Source organism: Poeciliopsis prolifica, unplaced genomic scaffold, assembly GCF_027474105.1.
Source record: "Poeciliopsis prolifica strain line A6 unplaced genomic scaffold, Auburn_PproV2 SCAFFOLD004, whole genome shotgun sequence".
NCBI classification, from domain to species: Eukaryota; Metazoa; Chordata; class Actinopteri; order Cyprinodontiformes; family Poeciliidae; genus Poeciliopsis; species Poeciliopsis prolifica.
In genome coordinates, this window is record NW_026562379.1 from 12,753,417 (window position 1) to 12,767,067 (window position 13,651).

At 35.3% G+C, this 13,651-nt stretch overlaps 1 protein-coding gene across 1 annotated transcript in view; it reads left to right on the plus strand.

Moving 5' to 3' along the window:
- The window catches only part of b3glcta (beta 3-glucosyltransferase a), a 77,836-nt gene that overhangs the window by 55,733 nt on the left and 8,452 nt on the right, over nucleotides 1-13,651 (plus strand). The window contains exons 8-11 of the mRNA XM_055028226.1: nucleotides 52-115; nucleotides 1,703-1,834; nucleotides 5,428-5,497; nucleotides 7,754-7,867. Coding sequence (XP_054884201.1) covers nucleotides 52-115; nucleotides 1,703-1,834; nucleotides 5,428-5,497; nucleotides 7,754-7,867 — 380 coding nt within the window. The remainder of the gene's footprint in view (nucleotides 1-51; nucleotides 116-1,702; nucleotides 1,835-5,427; nucleotides 5,498-7,753; nucleotides 7,868-13,651) is intronic.

A 13,651-nucleotide genomic window follows, 5' to 3' on the forward strand; every position in this document is an offset into this window, starting at 1 on the left:
CTTTGTAGTGGGTATTTCTTTTTCATGATTTGGATTTTTTTTGTTCTTTAGGCTTGCCAACAAAGTGAAAAACGAGCCACTGAAATCTGACTTCACAATTGACCTAAAACATGAGGTAAGAACATACAAGCGTTGAAGATTTACCTGCAGCCTTTTTCAATGTTTTAAAACTTTTAAGTCTCAGATTCAACTCTGTACAGGTCTGCTACTGTATAATCTATTTGCACAGAAAGAGGAAAAGCATGGCAGCCATCTAAACCATGAAGTAAATCTTGTTACTTTGGAGAATAATCACAGTGTGGCTTTGAGGCTCTTTTTTATCAACCCAATTCAGCCCAGGAAACATCATGGGATTTTGTGGAGTAAACATGGCATTATCAGAAGTCTGTTTAAGGTGGTTGCATTTTAGATGACGTGTTCTTTCCTGCAGATTTACAAAAAATGTGCTGTGCTTTCCTTAGGAATACAAACAAAATATGGAAGGTACTCTTTCTGTTTAGAAATGGCATATATGTTTATTTTATCTCTAAGACACGTAACTGCATTACTTCTTACTGCCATTGCAGCTTGTAATTATTTTTTTTTTTTTTTTGCTCATTCATTTTTTAAAAATAGCTCATCTCTGTCAGATTGAATGGAGAGTGAGCATGCATGAATCAGTTTTCATTTCTTTCCAAAGAGTCTCATTCGATTTAAGTCTGAGTCACTCCGACACTCTGGAAGTTTGTTCTGGGTCGTTGTCCTGATGGAAGGTGAACGTCAGGCACGGTCCGAAAATATTTACAGCCTCTAACAGTTTGTTTCACCCAGGATTGTCCTGTGTTTGGCTTCAACCATCTTGCCTTTAACTCTCACCAGTTTCCCTGCACATACTGAAAATATGTTATCACCATGTTTGTCACACCATAATTGTGTACATACTTTGTACTTCTGAAGTACGACGTAAGTTAAATCCAGTCGGCACCACTGGATTTAATTTAGGTGTCAAAGTAAAGAAGATCAAGTACAAATGAATGCTACATTTTTTGGATGTTTTTTTATTAGCATTATTGAAACTGTGTGGGCTTTTTCCTTTCCATTTCACAGTTCTACACTGCCTGGTGCTGACTAACCAAGAATGTGAACGTAATGTGACAAAATGTGATTACTGTTCAAGGAGTGGGAATGGTTGTCTGAATGGTTGTGTAGTTTTTTTAGAGGTATAAGTTGAAAGAGACAAAATAAAAACAGCCAAATAAATTAAGAGAATCAGGAAAAATGTACAAAACCCTTCACAACACCAAATATTAATGAATACAAAGAAGAAAAACACTGGCCAGTAAAAGCTTTCTGAGCTGATTTGTATAATTTTCTGCAAGATTTAAGAATTTATTGTGATTCATTTACAACCTGAGCTAATAAAAGAAAGATGAGTTCAACTACCAGAGCTTTGGAAATTGTACATTATCTAGATTTTTGTAGCATTCTTTTTTAATAGAGTCACAGATTATTTTTACCAGCATTTTTCAGCCTCTTTTTTTCCCCTTGTGTCCGTCAACCTTTCTGATATTTATTTTTACTCTGTGCATTTGTTGAATTTGATTTTGTTGTGACTACAATTTCGTTATAAAACAACACTGAATGTCATGTTGTTGTTTTTAATGTGTAATTAATTTAGGTCATTTACCTGAATAAAACTCTTTTTTTCTCTCTCTCTTCTCAGATTGCTTTATATATCTGGAACGGTGGGAACGGACCCCATCTCACTGCTGTCCCTGAATTGTGTACGGACCCAGAGGGCTCTCCTAATGCTCAGTATTGTGCAACCACTCTAAGAAAAGACCCTCCACTGTGTGTGAGTATCTGCTCTGTGTCCACATTTGTTCAACTGTCCTAAGATTACATTAAAAATTAAATTACCACCAAACATCAAGAGTAGGATACTGTTTGTTACTGGTGGACACTGGATTGATCCACCCTTGCTTTTATATGGCATTATAAGGGAAAAAGTCTTGATTTTGTTTTACTAAATTAAATTTAGTTTTGTGCCAAGATTGAAGTCACCCCCTGTTGCTAAGCAACTTCCGCTCATATGTTTTCCTGGTATTTCCCTTTTATTTTCTTTAATCTACATTTTTTCAAGTTTATGCTTTCTGTTATCAATTAATTTTATTATAATAAGCCTGGCGAACTGCACGGTAGCGTATCTCCACTATTTAGATTACAGGACTTAAAAAGTTTTAATTAAAATGTAAATTTTGCACAATGAGAGACAATTGAAAGAGGCTTCAATTTCCCCATCTCTTGTGCTCTCCTAACAAGCATTCTTATTATAGGATTTATTTATCATTAAGCATTTAAAATATGAAATTTTCTACATTTGTTGCTATTCTGATGAAACAAAAATCACCATCAATACTTTATTTATACGTAATCTGTGTTTTCTAATGTAACATTTTTGCAAAGGATGTTCCACATGGTAACTTGTTTGTGTTTGGAATATCTGTGTTCTGTGATCTATGTGACTAACTATGTTTCAATGACAATGGAAGATGCAATGGCTTAATTAAATAATTCTCTATCATTGTGGTCCGACATATCTGATGCTTTGGCTTATAAAGTGCCACTGCTTTTTTTTGAAAATGTAGAATAGCTCTACGACATTATTGTCACAACTCGTAGGTACCATACAAGTGCATCTCAGTCAAGTGAAATATAATACAGAAGTTGGTTTATTTTGGTAATTTATTACAATCATTATCTATTCAATGATTGTCACGTGCATGGCTTTGTTTATAAATTGTAGTCTTCTTGCTAAAATGCATAATTTGAATATAAACCGCAGCAAACAAAGTAAGCAGTTCACTTTTGGACTCGGCCAAACAACCAGACCAAAGGACTTTCCTGGTGTGAATACACTTTTAGAAAAGAAGAGTAATGCACAAGACGGGTAATAAAATTTATTTGAAACACATAAATCAAAGGGCAGAATTCTGACCTGAAACTGACTTGACTATTAATTGACACCCTACACAAGAAGCATAAGTCACATAAGGTCACTGTTTAAGTGGCTGGCTAGTTATAGCAGGGAGACACAGAATCCACATTTCTTGAGGTTCACACAGTGATCAACCAGCACTTCATGCTGCTTTCTGCTAAACTATATAGAGATAAGTAATTTTTCAGATGAAAAATTAAATTATTGTTTTGCCCACTCCACCAAGAGCACTAGTATCTAGTTTGTTTTATCACATGTTATCATTTTGCTTGACTGGTCAGCAAACTGGCCAGGCCTAAACCCCATAGAGAGGAAGATGAGACACATAAGACGCAATGTAGAAGAGATTAATTCCCACTTTAAATCAACAGTATCAAAAAGACAATTTTACATAATATTCCCACATTAAAGGTGGTGATTTTGGTGTGTCCACCAGGAAAGATCAGTTTTTAGCTCCAAAAGTAACAAAGAGTAATTCTGTAAGACTCAGAAAAAGTATTGACAACCTTCAGAAAAAGTATCAGTAATGCTGGAAAGAAGCTGAAGTTTTGCTTGGATGTGTTTATGTCTCTGGATTTATTGATTTGAGATATATTTGGGCTGCCAGAACAATAGTGGAAATTTTCCTTTTTCATTTTTTCTTCCTTCCCGATAAGACACTTTTGACTGAAACAGGAGTGACTATCTTTAGCATTCAAATGACATACACAGACACACACACAACCAGTGCAACTTTAGTTTGAATCTTGTTTGTTTGTCATAGCCCATCCTATTTAAAGACATCATGGGCCTCATAAAATGTGTGTCTTGTAACAGAATACACTAACGCAGCACTGTCTTCAACATAAAACAGTAGAGGTCATGCATTTAATAACTATTCAGGGAGAAGTTTCTCTTGGAAACAGAAGGTGACGTGGCATTTTCAGCCTTTTTTATCAAATAGTTGCATGGTAAATTGCCAAGTACATTGAGAATGGCATCTGGCTTCACTGTCAGCAAAAAAGTCCAGATTCCCGAGAGGAAGATTTTCCAAGATGAAGGGCAACTTTCAGAGGACTGTGCAACACATCCTTTTTGTTTTTGGCAGTTACTCATCAGGTCCTGTATGCTTTTTCTCAGTATGCCTGACATTTCAGGACCGGCTGGTGGTAGGTTTCTCATCATGCATTCATGGTTTTCAGGCCCTTTTATCTAATATTCCAATGAGGTCTTGGCAGACAAACAAAAATGAGCAGAAAAAGACGGATTAAGAATAAAATGAATTTGGTCTATGAATCTTCACCTTTGCACTCAGTGCCTTTATCTTGGAAGATTTTTAAAACTATTTTGTCTGAAAGTCTTGAACTTAAGATCAGCGAAGAATAATTATGTGGGTGATAATCCTTTTTAAATTCTCCTGTATATTTGAGAGATAATAGGTCGGCAATAAATTACTGCATCATGTGCAGTTTGGGTTTGTTTAAAATTAGATAGAGATTACAATGCTGGTTATACATTTTTAACATAGCTGTGTTTTTTAAAGTAAAAACACTTATAGATAAAAGTCAGACCTAAAAGTAAGAAATTTGATGATACATCAGACTTAAATAATAAAAAAATATCATTATCAGTGATACTCCTGTGTTTACTTTTCATCTGATCAATATCAAAACATGTAGTGTTGCACACCTTTGGAGTTCGACTTCTGCACAACTACAAGGGAAATTACATGATTTTCTTAGGCATGTAGTTCCCCTAAAATTTGCTAGGCAACTTTTAGTCATGTTCTTGTTACTTGACATGTTACGCTATCTGTAATGGCCAAATAGGATTTCCTCTGCTGCTTAGCTGTCCATCCCACCACATCTGCACCAGGCTTACCTTAAAATATACTGAATTTCTCAGAATATGTGATGTGTGCTCACATATAGTTATAGTTATAGTTCATACCGTGAGATTTGAGCTTTGTTTGCGGCTAACAGCAGAAGGACTCGATGCCCATAGCAACCCTGTTCCCAATACAGTAATTTGCGTGGAGCGCAGCAAATTATGATTTAGTCATGACGAGGTTGCAGCTTTGGCATCAGGCTAGCATGGAGAGCACCACTTCAAATTCTTTCAACTGTGCGTGGGTCCGATGTCATGGATAATCTTCCATTGCTGCTAAAAGGATACTCCACACCACATCAGGGACCGCAATGTACTGAACCACTGATCTCAGTTCAAAAGTTTTTTGGATGTTCAAAACAATGGTGTGGACTCCTGAACTCTTGTTGCACCCCAAAAGACTTCTCTGAAAGCCTGAAATGTCCATTCACCTTCATGTTAATTTTGTTAACCCTGTGTGAAGGAACATTCTTTTGAATATTTTTTTTTATTGTGTTTTATGTCCCATATTATAGACACAACAATAAGTTTGTTTTAGCACTCGTGTCATATTTTCCACTCAACTTTGATCTCTTCTTCAAAAGGTGGAGCCTGTGAAAAACGAAGACATATTTGTTGCTGTGAAAACCTGCAGAAAGTTTCACAGTGAACGAGGTGAGTCACGCTCTCACTCTGAGAAAAAGGCCACTTAATTTTTATGTAAATATTTCACATTTGTGCCCTGCTGTTGTGGGTAATGGATGTGTTTTACCCCTGACATGTGAAACTGTATGAGTGCCTTTTCTTATTATGCTAAAATCCTTCACTTAAATTACTCTACCATCATGTCTGAAAGGATTTATTTCTACTGAAAAAAAAAAAAACGTGTGAAATACTTAATGCTGTGTTTCACCCTGGAAGTACTTAATGCTGTGTTTCATGCTGGAAAAGCACACTCATCCAACAGTAACTCTTATTGGCACACTCTGGCCACCATTAAGCTTCTCACAGTAACTCTGCTGCTATTTTAACCTGATGAAAATGGAGTAGGTTAAGTCAATAGAGCAAATGGCAAATTAATTATAGAGAAATTGGACAAATTGTGTGTTATATTTAAAAGGAGTGCCTGAAATGTAATTTCATTAATTACTTTAATTACTGCTTTCTCTCCCAAGCTGTTAATATTACTTTAAGACTTTGGCAGAATTGAAATGATCAGGCTACTAATAACACAGATTAGTTCAGACTTATAAAGTAAACAATATGAAAATGTTTTGTGTTTCATTCAATATCTCACTGTTTAAAAAAAAAAGAAAAAAAGCCTAATCCTTTTCCCTGCCGGATGCAATGATATGCTTTTAAAGCACATTTAGAGAATGACTGCTGCAACAACAGTAAACATCCTATTTTTAACATGTGTGACATCACACAGCTACAAAAAGTAATAAAGCTGGCTAGACTGGAGATGCTTGATAAATCCCTGGATCAGATAACAAAGGCTTCCTAAAAAAGATCCAGCTCTGACAGATAAGCTTTGGTGGTTATTAATATTTTCCGTATTCTGTAAAAGTAGGGTAATGCTACTGTTACTGGGCTATTATTCTTATTCTTATATTAGAGTATAATATTTGTATTATACTCTAATATAATGAGAATATTATATAAGAGTAAACGCAGCAACTTTTTGTCATTTAAAGTAGAATTCTTCTCTGTTGTCTCATTTACTGAGAAATCATGTTTTCGTTTTTGGCAATTGAATGAACACATTTTGAAAGTGGTTTTTGTCTACATATGCCAGCGACCATTCACTAAAGGAGTAAATATGAGCTGTTCATTTGGAAAGAAACAATTTTCTCTGCAGTTAAATTAAAATAGTCAATATTTCAATGCGTTTCATTCCGTCTAACGCTTGCCTTTAATTTAGAGGACACCAAAGGGCCTTTAGTCATTCACACGCTGAAAGTGGTGAGCTGCATTGTTGCCACAGCGCTGACGTCACTGTAACCACCACCAGTAGGCAAGGAATGTGTAATGTCTTGCCCAAAAAAAATGACAACTGAAACAGATGGCAGTGGTCTGAACTGCCAACCCAACGTTTACATGCCACCATTTTTAAGAATTTAAGAAAATTATGTGGAGATAATGAAGCAACAAGACATCTGTTAAAAGTCTGGCATAAATGAATAATGACCCAAAGCATACCACCAAATTAGGTGTGAAGTAGCTTAAACACAGCAAAGCCAAATGTTGGGAGGCTCTTTGACAAAGTGCTGATAAAATTTTCTGAGAAAATTTGTAGGAAGGTTGACTCCAGATGTGTCTGCAGGAATGAGACAAAATTCCAGCAAACTATTGTGAGAAGCTTTTGGAAGAATAATCAAACTGTTTGGCTCAAGCCACATAATCTGAAAGTTTGTTCAAATACAAGTAAATGTATTTGAACATTTATTTGTAAAAACTGTTGACTCTAAAAATTCAGTCTTGCACTATTGGAGTATTTAGCAGATATACAAAATTGTATAATCCTGGCTAAACTAAAATAGGGAAAGTCTAGACTTATTGCATGTCACACAAGGAGGCTATAAAGCTTATTTGCCTTATAGTGTAAAAACCTGCTTCAGCCATAATGAATTGATTTAAAGTTTTGCCAAATAAACTTTAGAAAAAATATTAAATCAAATAGCATCGTGTCTCTGCATTGTTTCCAAATTAGATTTTTCTGATTGGGTTAGGTTTTTCAGTCAATAAGTAAACATTTCACCAACACCAGACAGAAAGATAGGATACTTCTATGTCTGTGCTTTCACTTTATATGAAATAGTAATTAGATCAGCTGCAAAATGAATTGTATATACTCCTCAGAGAACAAAGACCTGCTTATTTGATAAACTTTGTGAATATTGTATTGATTTTTCCTGCCCTTTGCTCTAGTTCCAGTAATAAAGAAGACTTGGGAAAAGGATGCCTTATTTTTAGAGTACTACAGCGACCATGCCGAGCCTTCCATACCAACCATTAATTTAGGAGTGCCAAACACTGAGAGAGGTGAGTCCTCCTTTTTCAAGCCTCAACACCCTCAGCCTCTCCACAGTAGATGCAGTTAGTGGCCTTGGCTGACGCTGTCAGCTGCACTGCACACATTGGTAAATGAAAAATGATCCAGCAAACTGAGGCTGAAAGTTACACAGTCTAAGGCCTTGTGAAGGGAATGTAATTCAAACCAAATATTGGAGTAAAATTGGAAGTAAATGAAGTGTCAGCAGGGAATTTCTCCACAGATTGTTTCTAAAATTGTGTTTATGTTACCTCTGAAAATGAAAAATATAATTGGCTATTAAACTAGCATTTTTTGGTTCAGTGGGAGTTTTTTGTGGATAGATTCACACCTATTTTTTCTTCTTTTTTATATTTCAGAGGAAAACTGATAAATGCATCTGTGTGTCCCTTTTACTTTTGAATATTGGGGGGGTCTTTCTGGCAGCTGTGAACTATAACAGAGATGAAACAAGTTGTTAAATTATCGTCTGCTATTTTTCACAGATATTTTTATTAGACTTCTAATGTGTTTCACTTGGTTCTTCATAACTGCAGTTTTGTTTTTATATTAGTAGAGGAAATGTTTGGTTAATTTGTATGCAAATTTTATTGTTTTCACCCAACACATGTCAGCCCTTTCTCTCTTTTCACTTCTATTAAGCTCTTATTTGATAATGAAATAGTACAAATTACCTTACAGGATACCTCACATCCTGCAAAAACCATAGGGTAGCATGGGTATAGATGAATGAATTTAATGTTTAACTCCAACAATGAAGATAAACAATCCACTCGTTAATTATTACATAAACTCAAATTGAATTTTTAATCTTAGAAGGTCTTAGATGAGGAAATTCGACTTTCTAAGAACAAACATAAAACCCAGAGGAAAACATTACAGTCCGGCATTTGCCTAGTTGTTAGCAACCTCAAGCTGCACCTGGCAAGAAAGCCCAAAGGAGGCTCCCTCTGGGAAAGCCTTACAGATGACTGACAGGAAGAAGGAGGCCTTGGGACATAGCAAGTGTCCCTGTGATGCATCTTGTACTGATGGATGGTTATATGGGTGGAATGGAGGACAAAATGATGAATATCTTTTTTTGCCCTCATTTCTAGCTGAATACATTTATCGATATGCTAATTAGTATTTTAATATGGCAGAGTCAGCCTTTCCTTGTGTAAACCTTTATATAAGCTTCACCCTGAGGCAAGATTTGGAGTGCGAGTCACGTCATTTCTGAATGAACTTGTCAGGAAGGTCTATTTTTTCCTGTGTCTGCCATTGAGCCATTTTAACTTGACACCTCACATATTTTAGTCAAATGCCAAACATTTTCAAATTTAGAAATTCTTTTTAACATTAAATTAGAGCAGATCAAGAGAGCATTCTCTAATTTGTTGTAAAATAGGTGATATTTTGAATTCTCACATAAAACCAGCACAAGCTCTCTGCCTCTGTTCTTGCTGGAGGCTGGAGCCAAACTTACTCTACAGTGAGATTGCCGTTGGCACAAGAATTGCTCTATGGACCTGTGATTCATGTTGAAACTTAATGGGATGTGCAATGGCTGTAGACATTTTCAGCCTTCAATAGAGAGGGAAAAGGTTGCACTAAAAAAGTAAAGTCCTTTCATGCCTCTGCTGCTTTCTTCAGGCAGCTTAGCCCCCTAACAAGTACATGCTCTGCAACCTGTTTTCAGAGACTAAAGGAGGTAGGTTGCCACTGGCCCCTTGTTGGTAAATATGAACTTGCAGTACTGAGATTTAGTGATATAAAGGTGCAGCATCTCTTAATGGCTCTGATATTTTTGTTTAAATCCTTTAACTCAAGATGTTAGTGACAATTTACATATTTTTAATTGCATTTTTCACATCTTCTTTCTTTTGACAGATCATCGGATTACTTTAAAAGTAAAACATGTCTCTTTTTTCCTGTTTGCATATTTGTACTTGAAAGTGCCTTCTTCTAACTGCACTTTAACAAAAATAAAAATAAAAGTCAGCTTGAATTTTCTGTTTGTTTGTGTATTACATTACCTTTAATACCAAAACCTTATATTCATTCCACCTCTAAGTTTTCTTCTCAAGAAAAATCCACACATCCTTCGTGCCAGTAACTTGGTGTCGGTATTTTTGGAAGCCAATGTTGGGCCAAGACTCTGTAAAAGATCAAGCAGTAGAAAGTGTGTCCTCTGTAATCTGTCTTCTGTAATCTGCCAGGTTTTTTTTTTTGGAAAGCTTAGTGCTGGCAGCAATCCACATCCCATCATCGACTGGTTTGGTAAAATGCCAGACAATAGAGCTTCTGTCAGAGCATTGTATTAGAACTTAAAATCAATTCTACAATTTAGAGAATAAACATTCCATTGGAGTTACAAAGTGATTTTAGATTGGAGTCCGAACAACACAACTATGTGTGTAAGAAATTGTTTAGTCTATAAATCTGAGAGACTAATTGTCAGAAACTCAGTAAAGTGCTCCTGAGAACCATCTGAAAATTGCAAAAACCATAATTCTCTTTCCTTTTATTTCAGTCATTCCTATTTTGAGTAAGAATGATTCACTTCTCTTCCAAACAATGCACCATGCTGTAAACCCTAACCCTAGCCCTTATTGCAAATGTTGAGTCAAAAATTTCAACCAACAGCTGCTGTGGTTAACTTAATGTAATCTATAAATTAACCAACAATAAATGACTGGCAGAAAAATCAAAACTAATTCTTATTAATACCCTACTTAATGAAGACAGAGTGATACCTCAGGAAGTAAATACTAAGGCAACTATAACTAAACTCATTTACAAATCTGAGCATTACTAGAAGCTTATTGAATTGTTAAAAGTAATGAGGAAGGACACTTCATTGCTTATTTATGAGTTATAAGAACAAAGCCTGAACAAAGAAAGGACAGTGAATAAAACTAAAGTCATCATAAGTCAGTCATAGACAGCAACAGCAGAAAGAATCCAGCTTCTATGAGGCCCAATTTGTCACTCCAGATTTTCTCACATTTCCTTTTCGAATTTCTAATTCTCACGTGTAGTTTTACGGTTCTGCCACTTATTTCTCAGGTCACTTACTGTTGGGTCTTGGCAGAAGCTGCTTTTCCATCATTATAAGGTCACTGCATGGAGAGAAGGAAGTCCTGTTCAGTTCATTCTGGCAAATTCGATCTCTGAATGGTCCCAACTTTTGGATCATGACGAAAAATGGTGCTACTTTAATGGGAAACACAATTTATAATCCCTCAGTGGATTAAGATGAGCATGTCTGCATGTAGGAGCTATAATTTTACACAAGAAAAAACTTGTAGCTAAAATGAACATCATATTTAGACATTGTGATTGATTATTAATCTCTGAAAAAGTATTTGGTCACTAATTTTTCATGCTTAATTTCAGCTAAAATCTTCCCTGGGTTAACCAATGAGACAGACTTCAAAACTCTTTCATTTCATACCTACTATTCATATAATGACAATGAGACAGAACCAACTTAGCAAGGCAGTTGATTTCATTTGCTTTGAAATCCCAGGCCACTACTTGTATATTTAACAATATACTATGTAGAAATCTGAGGTTGAACAAGGACCTATGGAGTAACCTATAAAACCTTAGTTCTGTAAGTTATTATTTACACCCCAGGTGTTTATGCTTTATTAATTTACTCATGTTTAAATCACAGGTTTATAACAGTAGCTAACACTCACTCAGATGAAGTGGTATACTGAAAACAACTGTAAAGTACTTTGCAAAAGGATTTTTTTATTTTATTATTATTTTTTTTTTGTGGTACCAGTAGCATTTATTCACAGTAATCAGACAGGAAATGGGCAAAGAGAGAAAGAATGAACACAGTACAGGTCCAAAGGTCTGTAATCAAACCCCAGACAGCTGTTTCAAGGCGTAATATCGCCTGTGAATATGGGGTTCCTGCTCTACCAGTAACGCCACACATGCTTAACTGTGACAAAACATATTGTGCAGGTTTTATATCACACAACGAGTTTTTGTTACATCCTTATCTGCTCTTTTAAAATAGGAACTTGACAGCGAAAAAGAACGTAAACATAAACATTCATTGCAGTTAGTCAGTATGTGGAATATAGCCACTGTCCTCAACAACAGCCAGAAAAATACCGAATGAAAAAATGCTTTGATTTTCTAAAACTAAGAAAAGAGTAGATTTTATGTCCTGGGGTTAGATTTTTTTTTCCCCCCTCACATTTGCTGTCAGTCAGTATCAAAACCTTTCTCAGCTGTCACTTGCATTGAGGTGTAAAATGATAAAATATTTCATTTAATATGTGAAACATAACCTGCAGGTTAATTTTCTCTGTTAGACTAAGAAAGTTCATTGTTGCAGCTAGCATCCATCTACACATCCTAATGTTTGTATAGATGGATTCTCACCTATTTAGCGAACATTAATGCTGACTAATGCTTGGAGAAAAGAAAACGTATTAATTTTGAGATGACATTACCAGTGCTCAGTTTGAAGACTCATATGACAGGACTGAAAAGGGAGGTGACAGCGAGGTCCCCTGGGCCAGCAGAGTGCCACTCTGCAGCATATAATGCATTTCTAATAGGCTACTGTTTATAGCCAACTCCACATCTGAGTGAAAGGAGTCTCCTTTCTGTTTTCTTTTCTTTTCTTTTTTTTTCGAAATGATCCATCTCTTGGATCTTTATCAAAATAAAACCATCCTTAATTTGTTTTCCACTATCTGTTTATGCAATGGGAATACCATTCTGCTTCAACTTGACAGAAAATCTTTGAAAACAAAGAATAAAAAAGTAAGAGAAATGGGCTTTAAGGCTTTCAAACATTAATTGGAAAATGTTATGTTTGCCTGTTCAAACAAACCCTATTACAACAGCTAATTAAATCAATTGCTGCAACTAATGATTTATATTTTTGCCCTAATGTCTTGGTATTTTCTAAATGAATCTTTTGGTAATCACATTTTCAAAATACCTTTATTCTATTTTCTTCTTTGACAATAGTATTATTGTCTTAGGAAAGATTACAAATGAAGTATCACTTGCGTATCTTGGATTTTTTTATTCTTGTATATGAATGTGTGATGAGACTTATTCAATAACCTGACCGACTGATAAAAAAAAAAAAATAAAACAGAAACAAAACAGTGTATTAAAATGTTGAATTTATTATGCTGAAAAATCTAGCATCTTCTAGCTTCATAGGCTTGAGCAGTTACCACTGCAACACTCTCATTCTCTGAACACAATTTCTTTCTTATTTTAGAAACCAGATCAATATTATTGTTATATTATAATAAATTCAGCCTTTGGTCTTTCAACACCAAACAGAACTCAAGACGTTCTGTCACTTTAAGTTCAATTAGGAATCATTTACTTTGCTGTTCAAAAATATTCATATTCCAGAACATGTTGTCATTTAAAATAACTAACCTCAATGTATTGAATGCTATTTTACAGATCAACACAAACTGATGCATAGTTGTGTAACAGTAGGTCAAGTATGTATGTTTTCTAAATAGTTTGTCTAAAGGTGTTGTGTTTATGTATGTCGTCCCCCTTAGCCTGGAAGATGTGCATTAATTTTGAAAAGAAAATGATCCCCACAGCTTGCTGCTGCCAGTATACCACGTTTCACTGAAGGGTTACAGTAACTGGGATTCCATACTGGTTGGAGGGTCTCTAACTGTGAGAAAGTTCAAGCAGAATAAATACCCTGGCAGGTCACTGTTTTTTCGTAACTTGATTATGGGATTGTTGTTATATAACAAACAGGCAACTTAAACAAA